The 15,781-nt window shown below is 51.3% G+C and overlaps 3 protein-coding genes across 3 annotated transcripts; 1 reads left to right on the forward strand and 2 right to left on the reverse strand.

Moving 5' to 3' along the window:
- Positions 1–756: 756 nt before the first annotated feature.
- On the forward strand, positions 757–1,472 carry LOC127540706 (ubiquinol-cytochrome-c reductase complex assembly factor 3). The gene is made up of 2 exons (XM_051965527.1): positions 757–966; positions 1,159–1,472. Exons 1-2 carry the CDS (start codon positions 847–849, stop codon positions 1,282–1,284), a joined length of 246 nt encoding a protein of 81 aa, XP_051821487.1. The 5' UTR covers positions 757–846; the 3' UTR covers positions 1,285–1,472.
- Positions 1,473–1,967: 495 nt separating this feature from the next.
- UBXN1 (UBX domain protein 1) lies at positions 1,968–5,525 on the reverse strand. The gene is made up of 10 exons (XM_051965522.1): positions 5,412–5,525; positions 4,906–4,990; positions 4,525–4,578; positions 4,275–4,381; positions 4,087–4,156; positions 3,565–3,756; positions 3,416–3,467; positions 3,136–3,249; positions 2,213–2,405; positions 1,968–2,111 (listed from the first exon to the last, which is right to left on the reverse strand). The coding sequence occupies exons 2-10, from the start codon at positions 4,962–4,964 to the stop codon at positions 2,062–2,064; spliced, it is 891 nt and encodes a 296-aa protein (XP_051821482.1). The 5' UTR covers positions 4,965–4,990; positions 5,412–5,525; the 3' UTR covers positions 1,968–2,061.
- Positions 5,526–9,750: 4,225 nt separating this feature from the next.
- On the reverse strand, positions 9,751–15,632 carry LRRN4CL (LRRN4 C-terminal like). Its single transcript, XM_051965523.1, is given in 3 exon segments — positions 9,751–10,347; positions 10,350–10,811; positions 15,306–15,632. Coding segments are annotated over 2 exon segments (852 nt in total). The 5' UTR covers positions 10,807–10,811; positions 15,306–15,632; the 3' UTR covers positions 9,751–9,952.
- Between the last annotated feature and the right edge of the window lie 149 nt (positions 15,633–15,781).

Raw genomic sequence — 15,781 nt, forward strand, 5'->3', positions numbered from 1 at the left:
ACCACCGAATTATTCCAACATCAAAAATGGTTCTGTCAGTAGTTGGTGGGCCCTCCCTGTCCCTTGTTTCTCACCCACTAGAATAGGAGTTTTGAGAGCAAGAACTGGGACTTTCTATTTGTAACCACCACGATGCGGGGCTTTGCACCCACCAAGCGTTTAACAGCTTTTCCCCTAAAAGGCCTTTATACAGTCCTGTTTGCAAAGTGCTGCCGGCCCCTTCAGCCTCATTACAGCGCCGAGCCGCAGGTGCTATTGTTCCTCCCATTTCTAAGAGGAGACTTGGAGGGATGCGTGAGAATGGGAAAGTGCGGCACCTCCGGAGTGGGCGCGGACCACCGACGCGTGTTACTGGGCGCCCAAGCGCTTTACACACATAATCTCCTCTCACAGCGCCCTACGTGGGCATCGGAGGGACGTCCGCATGACAGGCTGGATCCTCCCAGGCCTGACGAGTTTTTCAAGCGAAGCTAAGCGCATGTGCACGGCCGGCTCCGCGGGCGAGCGCTCTGCAGACCCCAGACCCGCAGGCACATCGGGGAGGATTCTGGGACCTCCGCTTGGGGGCGCCGTAGCCACGAGCACTTTTCCTGCTCGATCCCGCCCCAGCTCTGAGCAGTCGGAGGAGGAAGAGAAAAACTCTCTAATGCATTTCACCCCCTCCCGCTCCGCCCCCTTTAAAGTCCTCGACTTCCGGCCTCGCTCCATCCCGTCTCTATGGCCCCGCGTCGGCCTCTCTAGGCCGGTGTCCCCGCCCGCGGAGGACTGCGTTTCTCATCTCTATGGCGCGGCCTCTCTAAGCGGCCAAGGGGGCGGGGCTCCGTTCTTCGGTGGGCGGTCGACGACATGGGGTCGCTGCGCAAGGCGCTGAAGGTGGCGGTGGCGCTGGGCTCGGGCGGAGGCTTAGGACTCTTTCTCTTCTTGCTGGTGACTCCGGGGGAGCAGCGGACACGGGAGTTGCTCAAGGTGGGTCGTACGCCGCCCGGAGAGCATGGAGGAGGTGCGGCTGATTGCCCCGAGCGCACGGCCGGCCCTACCCTCCGGTAGCTTCCATTTGTCCTCGGGTGCTGGCTAGGAGAGGCGGCGGGGAGGGTTGGGGGAGGCCGCAGGGACCTGGCTCCCGGGCCCTGATCTGTCTCCCTCCTTGGTCCCGCGCAGGAAATCCCGGAGGGGACCAAGACTAAGATGCTGTTGCTGGACACGCTGCGGGAGGCCACCGAGACGCACGAGAACGTGGCCTGGAGGAAGGACTGGAACCGACGGGAGAGCGGCCGGGCGGCCTGACGCCTGCCCGGGCTCCCATCGGAACTCGGGATCCCTCCCCACCCCCACGCCGCGGGCCTCGCAAATCCCTGATAACCTGCGGGGCCCTAGGAGGCCGCTGCCTCCTCTCGTTCCCTAGTGCGTTATAAACTCTGGTTTAATAAACGGGACTCGTGGCTGAATGAAATAGCCATTTTATCCTCCCACAACGGCCTCCGGCTGCCCTCCTCTTTGTCCAATCTGAAAATGAACGAGCCCCTTATCTCCACCTCCAGCCCGTGGCAAAGATGCCCCTGCCTGGCACTCAAGGCTCTGGTCCCGGCCTGGAAGTGTTTGTGGCTTGGGCCACATCATCTTCAGCATGGGGGTCATGTATTTGCATGCTGGAGGGGAAAGAAAGAAGGCTCCGGGACGTTCAGGTGATGGGACCTGTGCTTCCCTCCAAGTACTGGGGGAGGATACCTCCATGGTGGGCCCGGCCTTGGGTTGTAGAGGAGGGTCCTCTGCTACTGGGGGGTAGGATATGAAGGCCTCGGTGGCTTTTCCACCATCGTTGTAGGGCAGAGCTCAAGGGTCAGGCCCAAACTGCAGGGCTCTGCCATTTGACCCTTCTCAACAGCCAAGTAAATGACAGCACCAGACCTCTGGGAGGCCTTAGCCCCCTCCTCCACCCTCCCCTACCTCAGGAAGGAGCCTGACACACATGACTCAGGACGTGTTTATTAGGGAGGGATGTCAGTGCTCTGTCAGAGGTGGGGGGAGTTTTGAGGGGGAAAAGTAAGGAGGCTGGAGAGCCCTTCAGCTGGCACACTTCTTGGCTACAATGAGGACAGCAGAAGGCACAAGTCCTGTAGGAAGAGAGGAAATTCAGCTCAGTTTCTGCTGCTTCCTAACAGCCCCCCTCCTACTTCAGGCAGTCTCCACACCCACCACCTTGTTAGTCCCATACCCAGCTCCTGCAGTGGTCTCTCCATATCGGCTTCAGAAAAGGCCCGCCGGGGGAAGCCACTGAGCAGCTGTACAGGGTCCTGCCCACCCCCCAGTTCCTCCCCTCGATGTAGCTCCACGTAGAGTCTCACTGCCGCCAGCTGCTCTCTGGCCTTGAATGTCTGTGTCAGGGAGGTGCCGTCAGGCAGCCGAACCTGGAAGGACAGAGTCAGGTATCAGGGGAAAAGTGGGGTAAAGGCCTGATAACATCGCTAACAGTTCTATAGTGCTCATTAAGTGCTTTACAACTGACTGATTTGATCCTCAGGACCCCAGGAAGGGGATTCTATATGAGTCCCCTTTTTACAGTGAAAAAACTGAGGCAAACAAGTTAAGTGACTTGCCCAGCCGAGCCTTTCCATTCTGCCACTGGGCTGCCTCTGCTTGCTTAAGTAAAAATAGAAGACAAGAACATGAGGCTATTACTGGGAGCTAATTACAACCATGATAAGAAATTTTTATGAAGCACCTTTCTTTGATGGCGCCGGCTGCTGTACATATTTGTTAAAAAGGCCCATTCCCTGTTGTCTGGGAGTTTACAATACAGCAAGAGACACAAATCTTGAAGGATGTAAGAGACTGAACCCAGGAGGGCCAGGATGCTAAAATCATAAACAAGTAGTCAGCACGTGTCGCAGGACCACAAGCAGAAGTCATATTATGGGGATTTGGCGTTCATACAGGATAAGGGTCAGTCAGCTGATTTCATCAATAAGTTGTTAAAAGTCACGCTGGGAAAATAAGGATTTCATTTGGGAAGGAAGAATATAGATAGCCAAGGGGAGGGATCCCTGAATGTGGGACAGTGGGAGCAGCAGCACCTCAACATGGCTCTTGATTTGGAGGAAAGCCCATAGCCTCCAAGGGACCATCACACCCCCATACCTGTATTCGGCACTGATCGTACTCTCGCTTGGTGGGAGGCTCCTGACTGGGAGAAGAAGGAACGGGGCCTGGCTCTGTTGCAGGGGAGGTCACTTGTGATCCAGTGCCACCAAACTAGGAGTCAAGAGAAAATAGCTAAGGAGCCGCCCTAAACCCCGTGGCCCCCTTCCACACTTATTCTCATGCCCCCCAGACACCATTTACCATCCTCTACAATGGAGATGTCCCGTGACTGACCATACCCTGTATTTCCTAATTTGGTCCTGTGACTGACACCCACCTTCTTGGCTCTCTCTACTTTATCCCTCTCAATCTTCTCCCGGACTCGCTGTCTGGAAGGGAGTGCAAGAGATGGAGAATCTACGGTGAGTGACACCGGCCCCCCGCCAACCTTTCCTCCTGCCCTGCCCCCTCCCTAAGGCCTCCCACCTGGCTGCTGTCTCTTCGGCCTTCTCCCGCCTCCGCTCCTCGGCTGCCCGGCGCATCTCATCCTCCTGTAGCCGCTGCCGGGCGGCCGACAGCTCCTGGCCCTGCCGTCTACGCTGCCTCTCGCGCTCCACCGCCTCCCGCTGCTCTCTTTCTCCCCGTTCCTTTTGTTTCTGGGCTACCAACTCCAACATCCTGGATCAGAGACAGGGAATTCCTCAACAACGAGGAAGAGGAGGGTAATAACTGAAACTTGAAGGGGAACCCTTGGAAAAGAGAATGTGATGGTAATTCAGAAAAACAAAAAAAGTATCCGGCTATTTCTGATGCTTAGTAAGCAATTACTGTGTGCACAACATTGTTTCTTCTGGAAGAGATCAGAAGACATTTCGGATGCCTTCCCGGAGTGGGCTTCAGACAAGAGGGAGCAGAAGGGGCTTGGGCCACAAAGCAGCGGTTCGGTCGGGGGGTCCCTGAGAAAAGCTCCCCGTCCCGGGGAGAGGATCAAGACCCAGGGCCCGGTACCTCTTGGTCTGCTCCCGCTTCTCCTCTTCACTCAGAGGTGGCTTCTCCTCCACCTGGGCTGACCCAGGCCCTGTGAAGAGGTAACCCCAATCATGTCCCCGGTGCTGTGGCCGGGGGAATCCTCCCCAGTCCCCATCCCTTCCCTAATTGGAAGGTGCCACTCCTCCACCTATTCCTTTGGCTCTGACCTTCAGGGCTGCCTCCCCCATAGGACGGGGGTTCATGCCCCAAGGAGTGTCCCAGGGGGGAAGCTGGGGGCTCATCCACATCCGGGTCATCTTCATGTTCCATCAACCTAGATGAGTGGGGCAACCCAGTGAGCCGGGAATCCTGCGCCTGCCCTACAACTCTTCTCTCCCAGGACCCCTCCCAGCCCCCAGCCCCCCAGTCTCCCCGTGATTCCCAAGCACCCAGCCGCGGGCCGCCCTCTGCTCTCACCAGTCCATCGCAGCCTCGATGCCCTGGTTCCCCGTGAGAGCCAGAGCCTTCTCCCTGGGGACAGAAACCAGGGGCGGGTTCAATGCACATAATACAGGCAGGACAGGCCATGGGGGAGGAGGGGCTCCCAAGTTTTGCACAGGGCGCCGGGGTCACCTCCACCTGGGACGCTGGCCTCGGAAGGCCTGGGCAGAGGGGCTTGGGGGCGAGTCCAGGGTCCGGGATGGGCGGCCCGCCCCTGAGGACCCGAAAGGCAGGGTCTATACGGAGGGGGAGGGGCGGGGGAGGGGCATGGACACTCCTTGGGGACCCAAAGCTGGGGGAGGGGCGGAAAGAGCGGGGACGTTCCGCAAAGCTGGGGGCGGGGACGGGTTTCCTTACGCGCGCCCCCGCGGGAAGCCCATCTCGATGAGGCTCTCCAGAGCCGTCCGCTCCGCCATGGCGCCGCCTCCGCCTCCACCGGGACCTGGGGAGGAAGGCGGGGGCGGGGGCGGGGTCAGGGCGGCGGCCACGCGCACCTCCTCTCCTTTCCCGGAAGGGGGCGGAGCAAGGAGCGAGCCGCCCACGTGCCGCCTTGGCTCCTCCCCCTTACGCTTCTCCGCCAGGGCCTCGGGGCCGCGCGCGCATCCAGGAAGATAGGAGGCGGGGACAGAGTGCGCCCCACCTCCCCCGCCCAGCGCCAAGCTGACCTGCACGCGCCTCCGAGTCCATGGAGGAGGCGGGGCCAGCCCGCGCACCTCCTCTCCCTAAACCCCAGGCCACGGGCCCCGTCAGAGCACGCGCGCCTCCTCCCTTCCCCAACCTCAGGGCGCGAGCCCGCTGAGCTGTGCGCGCCTCCTCGAGCCTTCTCCCGCCTCCGCCCCGGCCTGCGGGCCACGCGCCCTCACCCTGACTCGGTGGCTCCGGACAAACTGGGCGCTGGTGGGGGCCGAGGGTGGTCCAGGAGTAAGCGTGAAGCTGGAGGAAGCTGAGGAAATCGGAAGTGCCGGTGTTTTTATCACGTGGGTGCTCTGGGACGGAGGCGGGGCGGTCTACGAGAGCTGCTGAGGGACAAGGCAGTGAGGCTACTTCGCTTTTTAAGGGCACGTGGTCGCGCTGCTGGGAGGGAGCGGAATTTCCTCTGGTTTCCTAGACAACGCTTTCCGCCTCTCTACTCCAGCGCGGGGAGTGACTCCCTTAGAGGTGGAAAAGCCGGGAGAGACCTTTCGATGAGCCACTCTCGCGCGCGACCGAGGAAGAAGCTACGGACACGGCTGAGGCCGCTTCCTCCTCCGTGTTCAGGAGCTCTCCAGTTCCCGTATCCGATCACGGTGTGACGTCATTCCGACCGCGCTGTGACGTCATTCCTCCTGCTGTGCCGACCCAAACGCTGAGTCAGTCTAGGAATGTAAGCACCTACTGTGTGCAAGGCCCTGTGTTGGTGCTACAAAAAGGAAAAAAAGACAGTCCCTGCCCTCAGAGAGCTTACAGTCTAATGGTAAAGGCAATACGGAATTAAACATATATATAAAGCAAACTGTACAAGACAGTAAGAGGAGTTGAGTTAGTTTAAGGCATGGAGGAAGACTTCCTATAGGAGGTAGGATCGGGGTTGGGATTTAAAGGCAGCCAGGGAGGTCAGTGGTTGAGAATGTTCTTCGCTAGGACCCTCAGTGGCCCAGTGCAATTCTAGCCCGCCCTTTTCAGCCCTTTGCCCCGTTGTCTCATCCAATCCTTGCCCTGCCTGGGCTCCTGCTCACCGGCGGGGCAACGAGGTGGGAGCAAACCCCCAAGTCATTCCCGCTGGATCCACTTACCTCAAGTGGACCCAGTCAGTCCATTTACGTGGCCCTGATTGGCTCTGAATGCCCATCCACACCTTTTAGCCCTCCTCTAGTTTCCCTCCTCCCCACCTTGGGACAGCCTCTCCACCCTCTCCTCCTTCACCCATTTCAGTTGAGAACTGGCCCTTCAGCTTGCCAAGGCAGCCTCATTATGGGCACGAGTGGGCCCATTCTATCATCTTCTCCTTCATTATCTCCTTCTCTCTTGGCTGTTTCCCCCTTCCTGGCTTGAAGGTCTGTCTGCCCGTGTCAACTTTCCTCCCCTATCTCTTCCTGGCTAGTGCCTTCTTCCTTCTTAGTCTCTTCTGTTTTCTGAGTTCTTCAACTGAAATCTCCCTCCCCAAAGTGACCAGTGGGGTCTTCTTGCCAACTCCAAGAGCTCCCTTACCTCTTGTCCCTGAGCCTGCCCTTCCTGGTCCTCCTGCCCTTTTCATTCCTTTGGGCACACTCCCTCAGCATGATTAGCCCCAGCCCCACTCTGGGCTTTCCCCTTTTCCTGTCTTAGCTCATTTGGTGATCTCATCAGCCCCCTGGAGTCAGTGGTCATCTCTTTATAGACAGGTTCTTAGATAAAGGTCTCATCTGAAATCTATAAGGTACAGCCAGCTTAAATCTTAAACTCAGCACATAACAATTGAAATCGGGGTCTTTCCTCCCAAACCTTTCCTGTTTTGTCCATCAGTGCCCGGGGTATCATCATCCCCCAAGCTCCCTTCCTAGACGTCATTTTATTTTTATTTTATAACTTTTTATTGACAGAACCCATGCCAGGGTAATTTTTTACAACGTTATCCCTTGCACTCGCTTCTGTTCCGATTTTTCCCCTCCCTCCCTCCTCCCCCTCCCCCAGATGGCAAGCAATCCTATACATGTTAAATAAGTTACAGTATATCCTAGATACAATATATGTGTGCAGAACCGAACAGTTCTCTTGTTGCACAGGGAGAATTGGATTCAGAAGGTAAAAATAATCTGGGAAGAAAAACAAAAATGCAAGCAGTTTATATGCATTTCCCAGTGTTGTTTCTTTGGGTGTAGCTGCTTCTGTCCATCTTTGATCAATTAAAGCTCTCTTTATCGAAGAGATCCACTTCCATCAGAATACATCCTCAAACAGTATCATTGTTGAGGTATATAATGATCTCCTGGTTCTGCTCATTTCACTTAGCATCAGTTCATGTAAGTCTCGCCAGTCCTCTCTGTATTCATCCTGCTGGTCATTCCTTACAGAACAATAATATTCCATAACGTTCATATACCACAATTTACTCAACCATTCTCCAATCATCCTTTCATTTTCCAGCTTCTAGCCTCTACAAACAGGGCTGCCACAAACATTTTGGCACATCCAGGTCCCTTTCCCTTCTTTAGTATCTCTTTGGGATATAAGCCCAGTAGAAACACTGCTGGATCAAAGGGTATGCACAATGTGATAACTTTTTGGGCATAATTCCAGATTTCTCTCCAGAATGGCTGGATTCGTTCACAACTCCACCAACAATGCATCAGTGTCCCCGTTTTCCCGCATCCCCTCCAACATTCATCATTATTTTTTCCTGTCATCTTAGCCAATCTGAGAGGTGTGTAGTGCTATCTCAGAGTTGCTAGATGTCATTCTCAACTCCTCAATCCTCACCTCCCGTATCCAATCAATTTCGGGGAAGCGTGGCTTCCACCTTCACACACCTTTCCTAAAGCCCCCCATGTCCTGTGACCCGGTTCCCACCCTGATCACCTCATGGCTGGATTATTGCCACGGTGATGGGAGGCTGCGCCCGCTTCAGTCCATCCTCCACTCAGCTGCCAAACTGAGGCGAATCTGAAGGGCGAGGCTGACCGTAACTCTCTCTATCTCTGTCTATTCCACACACACACACACACACACACACACACACTCTCCCATTCACTAAACTCACTCCCTCTCACCTCCAGAATGAAATCTGAAAGTCCCTATTTCTCTCTCAAAGCTCTCCACAATATGACTCTCTTCAGCAATGAGCTGACGGTCCTGTTCCAATGATCCTGTGATGCAGAGAGCCGTCCACCCCCAGAGAGGCCTGTGGGAACTGAGTGTGGACCACAACATAACATTCTCACTCTTTTTGTGGTTGTTTGTACTTTATTTTCTTTCTCATTTTTCCCTATTTGATTTTTTTTGTGCAGCAAAATAATTGCATAACTATATATGTGTATATTGGATTTAACATATTTCTACCATATTTAACAGCAAAAGAAAAGCTCTCCATAGCTTGGCAAGGTTTCCAAACCTCTTGAACCTCACAGGGCCCCTCTTGCAGCTTCCCCGTTTTCTCTGAGCTGGTAGAGCTGGCCTTTGTGCACAGGACACTCCCAGGAGCTCTCTTCCTCCTCATGTCCACTTCCAAGGCTCAGCTAAAGTTCCCAAAAGCCTTTTTCAGTCTGCTTTAATCTCAGTACCTTCCCTTGTTGGTTTTGTCCAATCTAGACTGTTGCCATCTGGTTAGTACAAAGCTGTGTGTGCGCTGTCTCCCTCATTAGACTGCGAGCTCCCTGTTTTTGCCCCTTCCCCCCCCCCAGTATCCCCAGTGCCCGAACCTTGTGCCCCTTGTGCTTGTTGACTTGTACCTCTCACCTTCAGCGGGATGAGGAGCACGAGTTTGGGCCTGGCCCGGTGGCTCTTGGGCTCAGTCCAGGGCCCCTGGGGCCCTGCCTAGGCAACATCCGCTCTCTCCCCAGCTTCCAGTGGCTTGAGTCAGAGGCTAAGGGCACTTCACCCATGTACACATCTCCTGAGAGCTGACAGCTAGAATTGCAGCAAAGTCAGGGCTAAAAAGGGAGATCAGAGGCCTTCTGAACCAATCCCTCATTTTCCAGATGGGAAAGAGAGGCCCAGAGAAAGTCCTCCCCAGTACGCAGCCTGGGCCTTAAAGCTCGGAGCGGAGGAGCAAGGAACCGAAGCGGAAGAAGGGTGGGCACGGCGAGCTAAAAGGGGGAGCAGAAGGCCGGGTCCAGTAGCTGAACCCATTCTTATCTGATCTTTTTGAAAATAATGGGAGCAGAAAGTTACAGCAAAGAACATGGCAGGTGAGCTCAGGAGAATGAGTTCATTTCCTCGTTCCAAGTACTTTGCAAGTCTCCCAAATGGTTACCTGCCTCAGGCCTGTTTGTCCATCTGTGAAATGGGGAGAAGTGTCTTTGTCCCTCAGAGCCCACACAGCTGGGTGCAGTGACGGCCACCCGGAGCCCACAGAGCTGTTCTCAGTGCAGTGACAGCTACCCCAGAGCCCACAGAGCTGTTCTCAGTGCAGTGACGGCCATGACCCGTCAGCTCTCTGGATGCCCCTGCCCTGGCCCAGGTCCCAGGAGCAGTTTCTTTCCCTCTTGGCCGTGGCCATGCTCACACAGAAGCCTACTGACAAGGACCTGGCTTCATTACAGCATCTTTATTGATCAGCAAGCAGCAGACTAATGGAGAAAAGCAGCCTTCTCCTTCCAGAAGGGTTCATCTAAAGCCCAGAGCCCAGACCTATGAAGTGACCTCTCTGATGCAGCTTTTAGCCACTACTGGGAGACGGTGGAAGCCTCCCTCCCGCAGGCCGGGGTGCGGAGCCCCGTCACCTTGCTTTCTAAGGAGAGCTCCCGCCTTCCACGAAACTAGGGCCATCTTCTTGGCAGCTCTCTGCAGGAGAAACTCCCTCTCCCCCATCTCTGTCTTCCTGATGCCTGGGGCTGGGACACAAGAATTCCTCCCCGACTCTGGAAGCAGCTGGGCCTTTGGGCCGGCGGGGGCAGCCCCAGCGGTCCCTGAGACAGAAATGCCACAGCAAGGCAGCAAAGCTTATGCAGACCAGCACTATCCCCATCCCCACTGCGACATGGACCAGGGTTTGGGGGTTAGGGGGAATGGAAAGATGGCGACAGGGCCCAAAAAGTGGGAAGGTGGTGGGCAGGGGAACCCCCTCTGCCCCAGCCCCCCGCGGAACATAACTTGTCCCGGCATCGTTTGAGGCAATCACGCAGAGGTGTAAGTTCCTCCAGGCTTCAGTCCTTCCAGTTCCGCCCTCCGCACGCTGGTGTTGTACAGAACCGGGGGGCCCGTTCGAACGAGGGCCCCTCCTTCCCAGAGCTCAAGCCAGTATTTGTCCACGGGGGAAGAAGGAGCACACCAGTGGACCGCTGCCCGGCCCTGGTCTATCCAGACGTGCACTTCTCCCAGCCGGGGAGGATCTGGAGGTTGGTGGGCGCTGGAGAGAGCCAGGCAGAGGCAATCGGTGCCACTGGGACCCTGGAGTTCTCTACAGGGCACCTGCAGATGTCTGCATCGGTCATAATCACAGAGATTACTATTAGGAGGGGGGATCTTCTTTTCCTCCTCCTCCTCCTCCTCTTCTTCATACTCCTTTGAAGAGAAAGACCAAGCCAGGTGTAATAAAAAGAAAACAACAGTCAAAAACTGCAGGAAAGAGGCTGAACTCAGCATGGTACCTGAAAGAAAAAAGGTACTTAATTAATCCTTCAAGAAGAGAGAGTGAGATACCTCACATAAATAACTGTAGACAGTATAAGATACCTGGGTGTAGATCTCTCAAAAACCCAGGAATGACACGAACAAAATTATGAAAAACGTTTTATATTAAAAAAAATCAGATTTAAATGACTGAAGAAATATTGTTCGTGAGTAGGTAGGGCTAATGTAATAAAAATAAGAATCAACCTAAATTCTGTCAATAAAGAATTATTAAAAAAAAAAAAGAATCAACCTAAATTAATCTATTCAGTCAATGCCATCCGATTCAATTACCAAAAACTTTATTTTACTGAGTTAAATAACAAAATTCATTTGGAAGGACAAAACGAGCATATCAAAGGAATAAATTAAAAAAAAAAAACAAGTAAAGAAAGGGTAGCAGTACCAGATTTAAACTATATTATAAGGCAGTAATTATCAAAATTATCTGATTCTGGCTAAGAAATAGAAAGGTGGATCGATGGAATAGAGCTACAATTTGCAGCATAAATGTTCATAATAATCTTGTATTTGACAAGGGTAAAGACAAATTTGGGGGATAAGAACTCAGCATTTGGTAAATTTTATTTTATTTTGCTTTATTTTTAAATAGCTTTTTAATTTACAAATTATATGCATGGGTAATTTTACAGCATTGACAATTGCCAAACCTTTTGTTCCATTTTTTTTCCCTCTTTCCCCCCACCCCTTCCCCTAGGTGGCAGGATGACCAATACATGTTAAATATGTTAAAGTATAAATTAAATACAAAATAAGTAGACATGTATTTGATAAACTTAAAAAAAAAAAAAAAAAAGCTAGAAACAGTCTAGTAGAAATTGGGTATAGATCAATATTTTATACCGTTTACCAAGATAAGGTCAAATGGATATGGGACCTAAATATAAAGAGAGCTATTAGGAGAAAATTGGAAGAATGTTAACTTTCAGATTTATGGTCCGAAGAAGAATTTATGAATAAGAGATAGAAAGCATTGTGAAGTGTAAAATGGATAATTTTACTTTTTTTTTTTTTTTTTTTTTTTTTTTTGCTGAGGCAATTAATATTAAGTGACTTGCCCAGGGTCACACAGCTAGGAAGTGTTAAAATGTCTGAGATAAAATTCGAACTCAGGTCCTTCTGTCTTCAGGGCTGGTGCTCTACCCATTGCGCCATCTAACTGCCCCAAATGGATAATTTTAATTAAGTTAAAAAAGGTTTTGTACAAATAAAATCAATGTAACCAAAATCAGAAGGAAAGCAGAAAACTGGGAGAAAAAAATTTTATAGACAGGTTCTTAGATAAAAGTCTCATCTAAAATATATAAGGAACTTTGTTGAAGCTATAATATGCATGCTTCCCCAATTGATAAATATTCAAAGGATATGAACAGGAAGTTTTCCAATGAAGAAATCAAAACAATTTATAGTCATATGAAAAAATGTTCCAAATCATTATTGATTAGAGAAACTGCAAATTAAAACAATCTTGGGATATCATTTTATATCTACCAAATTGGCTAAAAAGATAGAAGGGCAAACAGACAAATATTGGAGGGAACGTGGAAAAATTGGGTCATTAATTAATTCATAATTGTTCATGGAACAGTGAACAGATCCAAATCTTTTGGAGAACAATCTAGAATTATGGCCAAAGAGTTATTCAATTTCCTCTACCCCTTGGCCCAGCAACTTTGGGTCTGTTTCCCAAGGTGATCAAGGGAGAAAAAATTGGGTTCTCTTTGTTGTGGGCAAAGAACTTGATGTGGGAAAGATTCCTTTCTTTAAGATTCCCACCCCCTCCTAGTGAATGTAATTACCCTTTGACTCACAAATCCTGGTCCCTTTGTATTCCAATAGAAGATCCGGGCCTGTCCCAGCCCCATCCAGATCTGAGCCAACTTTGGGGCTACACCCAAAAGCCCCTCGAGCTAAATCTCCCATTATAAAAGGGAGCCGCTGGTACCCTCTCTTTGCAGAGGTCCTGAACATGCTAGCCATGTCAGGACTTTCTGTCCACTGGACCCTCTGTCCAGTGTCCTCCTTATCTCTCTGTTCCCCTATGCTTTAACCTTGCTTCCAAACCCAATAATAAACCTCTTTTATCACTAGCTTCTCGGGCCCATAAATGCCTTTATTGGGGACTCTCGCTGCTATTAGACCTCATTTACTGTCATATCCTTGCGCTGAATCCAAGGAGGGTTGCAGGGGAGCTCCATTTGACTTCCCTATACCCCAAACCTGCCACTAGACCTCAACTAAACCCTAATTTCACTTAGGTACCCCAAATCTAGACCTCATCAAACTGAAAATTGTGTGGATTCCCATCAATTGAGGAGGAACAAACTGGCCCGGATGATTTTGATGGAATATTACTGTGCTGTTAAAGAGAATAAGCTGGTTCATTTTAGAAAAAGGGAAAAACTTACATGAAATAATGGAAAATGAAATGAGCAGAACCAAAAGAACACTGAATAAAGAAAGTAACAGCATTAAAAAAAAAAAATAAATAACGGAACAACGAAGGCATTTTGAGTATTGTAAATACCCAAATGAAATACTGAGGACTTAGCAAGGAAGGTGTAGTACAGGATCAATGGAAATGTACTTAGTGTGATTTTACACACGTACACGTATAAACACACATAGCCTTCTCTAAGGGAGAGGGGGAGAGAAGGGAAATATTAAAAAGTGGGAATGAGAGAAGAAAATGCAGGACCAGTATGATGTGGGTGTGGTCCCTTTAAGAATGGATTATTCCTTTCTTTCTGACTCCCAAACCCTCCTAGTTGATCAATCCAGGACCTTTTGATTCACAGATCCTGGTCCCTTTGAATTCCAGTAGAAGATCCAGCCTGTTCCATCCCAGCTTGGGACTCCACCCACAGGCCCCTTTAGCTAAATCTCTTAAGAGCCAAGCTGGGACCCTCCCTTGGCAGAGGTTCCAAACATGGCAGCCTTACGCCCGGCATGCCAGGACCCTCTGCCCACTGGAACTCTGTTTCCGGGGTCCTTCTTATCTCTACCTTTACCTAGTTCCTTAACTATAATTTAACCTCACTTCCAAACCCCATAATAAACCTCTTTTATCAATCTAGCTTTTCGAGCCAATAAATTCTGTTATTGGGAACCCTTGCGCCGCCACTAGACTTATTTAACTCCATATCCTTGCGCCGAATCCAAGGGGGTTGCAGGGAGCTCTGTTTGACTCCCTATACCCCGAACCTGCCACTAGGCCTCGACTAAACCCTAATTTCATGTAGGTGCCCCATAGCTAGACCTCATCAGTACTATTTCCAAGTCTGATTCTTTTTGTACAGCAAAATAACTGTATGGACATGTATACATATATTGGATTTAACTTATACTTTAATATATTTAACGTGTATCGGTCAACCTGCCATCTGGGGGCAGGGGTGGGGGGAAGGAAGGAAAAAGTTGGAACACAAAGTTTAGCAATTGTCAATGCTGAAAAATTACCCAGCATACATCTTTTTTTTTTTTTTTTAAATTATAGCTTTTTATTTATAAAAGAAAGAAGATGACTAGCACTTGTCGTTTGGTTTTTTAAAGTAAACTGAAATGTCCATTCATGGTTTTATAGTGAAACTTCGTTTCAGGCTGTGCCGTGTACATGGAAATGGTCTTTTTTTGTCTTTATATATTTCAGTTCAGAATGAATAAAAGCAAAAGAGAGTCAAGGAGAGCTGTCCCTTTTACAGGAGGGGCGTTGGTGAATAGAGGAAAACTGCCAGTTCCAATATGAGAAAGCAAAAGCTGAGCTGAACAAGAGTCTCCTACGCCACCCCTCACACACACATACACACACACACACACACACACACATTTACACACTCACACACACACACTCACATTCACACACACATACACAGGCACTCATACACACACACACACTTACACACTCACATTCACACACACACATACACAGGCACTCATACACACACACACACACACACACACACACACACACACCCTCTCTTAGCCTGGTACCTGTACATCAATTGACTTGGACAGAATCTCTCAGGACTTGGAGCTGGCTCACAGTCAGTGTCAACATTTAAGCCCAGAACCTGAAGCCACATCCAGAGTTTTTTCACTCTGGTACAACACAAAGGTTCAGGTGGCGAGGGACCTTCCGGGTCCTGGCCAATACAGTGGGTAGTGTGTGCAGTCAGTGTGGAGTTAGAAAAGACTCGAGTTCAAATGCAGTCTCGGACACTGACTAGCTGGGTGAGCCAGAGTGAGTCACTTCACCCGGCCTGCCTCAGTTTCCTTCTCTGTCAAACGAGCTGGAGAACAGCCACCCCCTCCTGTACCTCTGCCAAGAAAACCCCCAGTGGGGTCTCGGCGAGCCAGCCGTGACCATGAGGCAAGTGCTAGGACCCCCACTTGCTGCCTGGTCTTCACCCAAGCCCAGCCATCAGCTCTCAGCTCCACCCAGCCTCACTCACCAGCTTGCGCTTCTGGACAAGGTGTTCGGGATCAGGTGATCAGCTGGTGGGAGTCCTCATGGCAGCACTGGGGGGGATCTGTGGCCTTCGAGCTCCGCCGCCCGATTTGGTCAGGAGCCTCCAATTTTATAAGCTGGGGCAGTGATGTCATGAGCTGCTCCCCCCCACCCTCATCCACGGTCCTGTGTCTGCAGAAGGGCTGGTCCCATTTCAGGGTCTGAGTCACGGGACGAGGGATGGGGAAACCACATGCATCTGGCTCAGCTGGAGGCCAGGCTTCCAGGGTCCTGGAAAGGGAGGGGAACGTGGCCAGCGGCCAGCAGCTCGAGCGTGGAATGTCAGGCCTGTGAGCACTCAGTGGGGTTCTGGGTGGACAGCACATCTGTGACGGTAACGGGGGGCCTAGAACCCAGGCCAGGATGCCCGGACCACACCCCCCCCATCAGCTCATTTCCTGTTTTACTTCTCCCAGTGGT

The sequence above is a fragment of the Antechinus flavipes genome, chromosome 6 (genome assembly GCF_016432865.1).
Source record: "Antechinus flavipes isolate AdamAnt ecotype Samford, QLD, Australia chromosome 6, AdamAnt_v2, whole genome shotgun sequence".
NCBI classification, from domain to species: domain Eukaryota; kingdom Metazoa; phylum Chordata; class Mammalia; order Dasyuromorphia; family Dasyuridae; genus Antechinus; species Antechinus flavipes.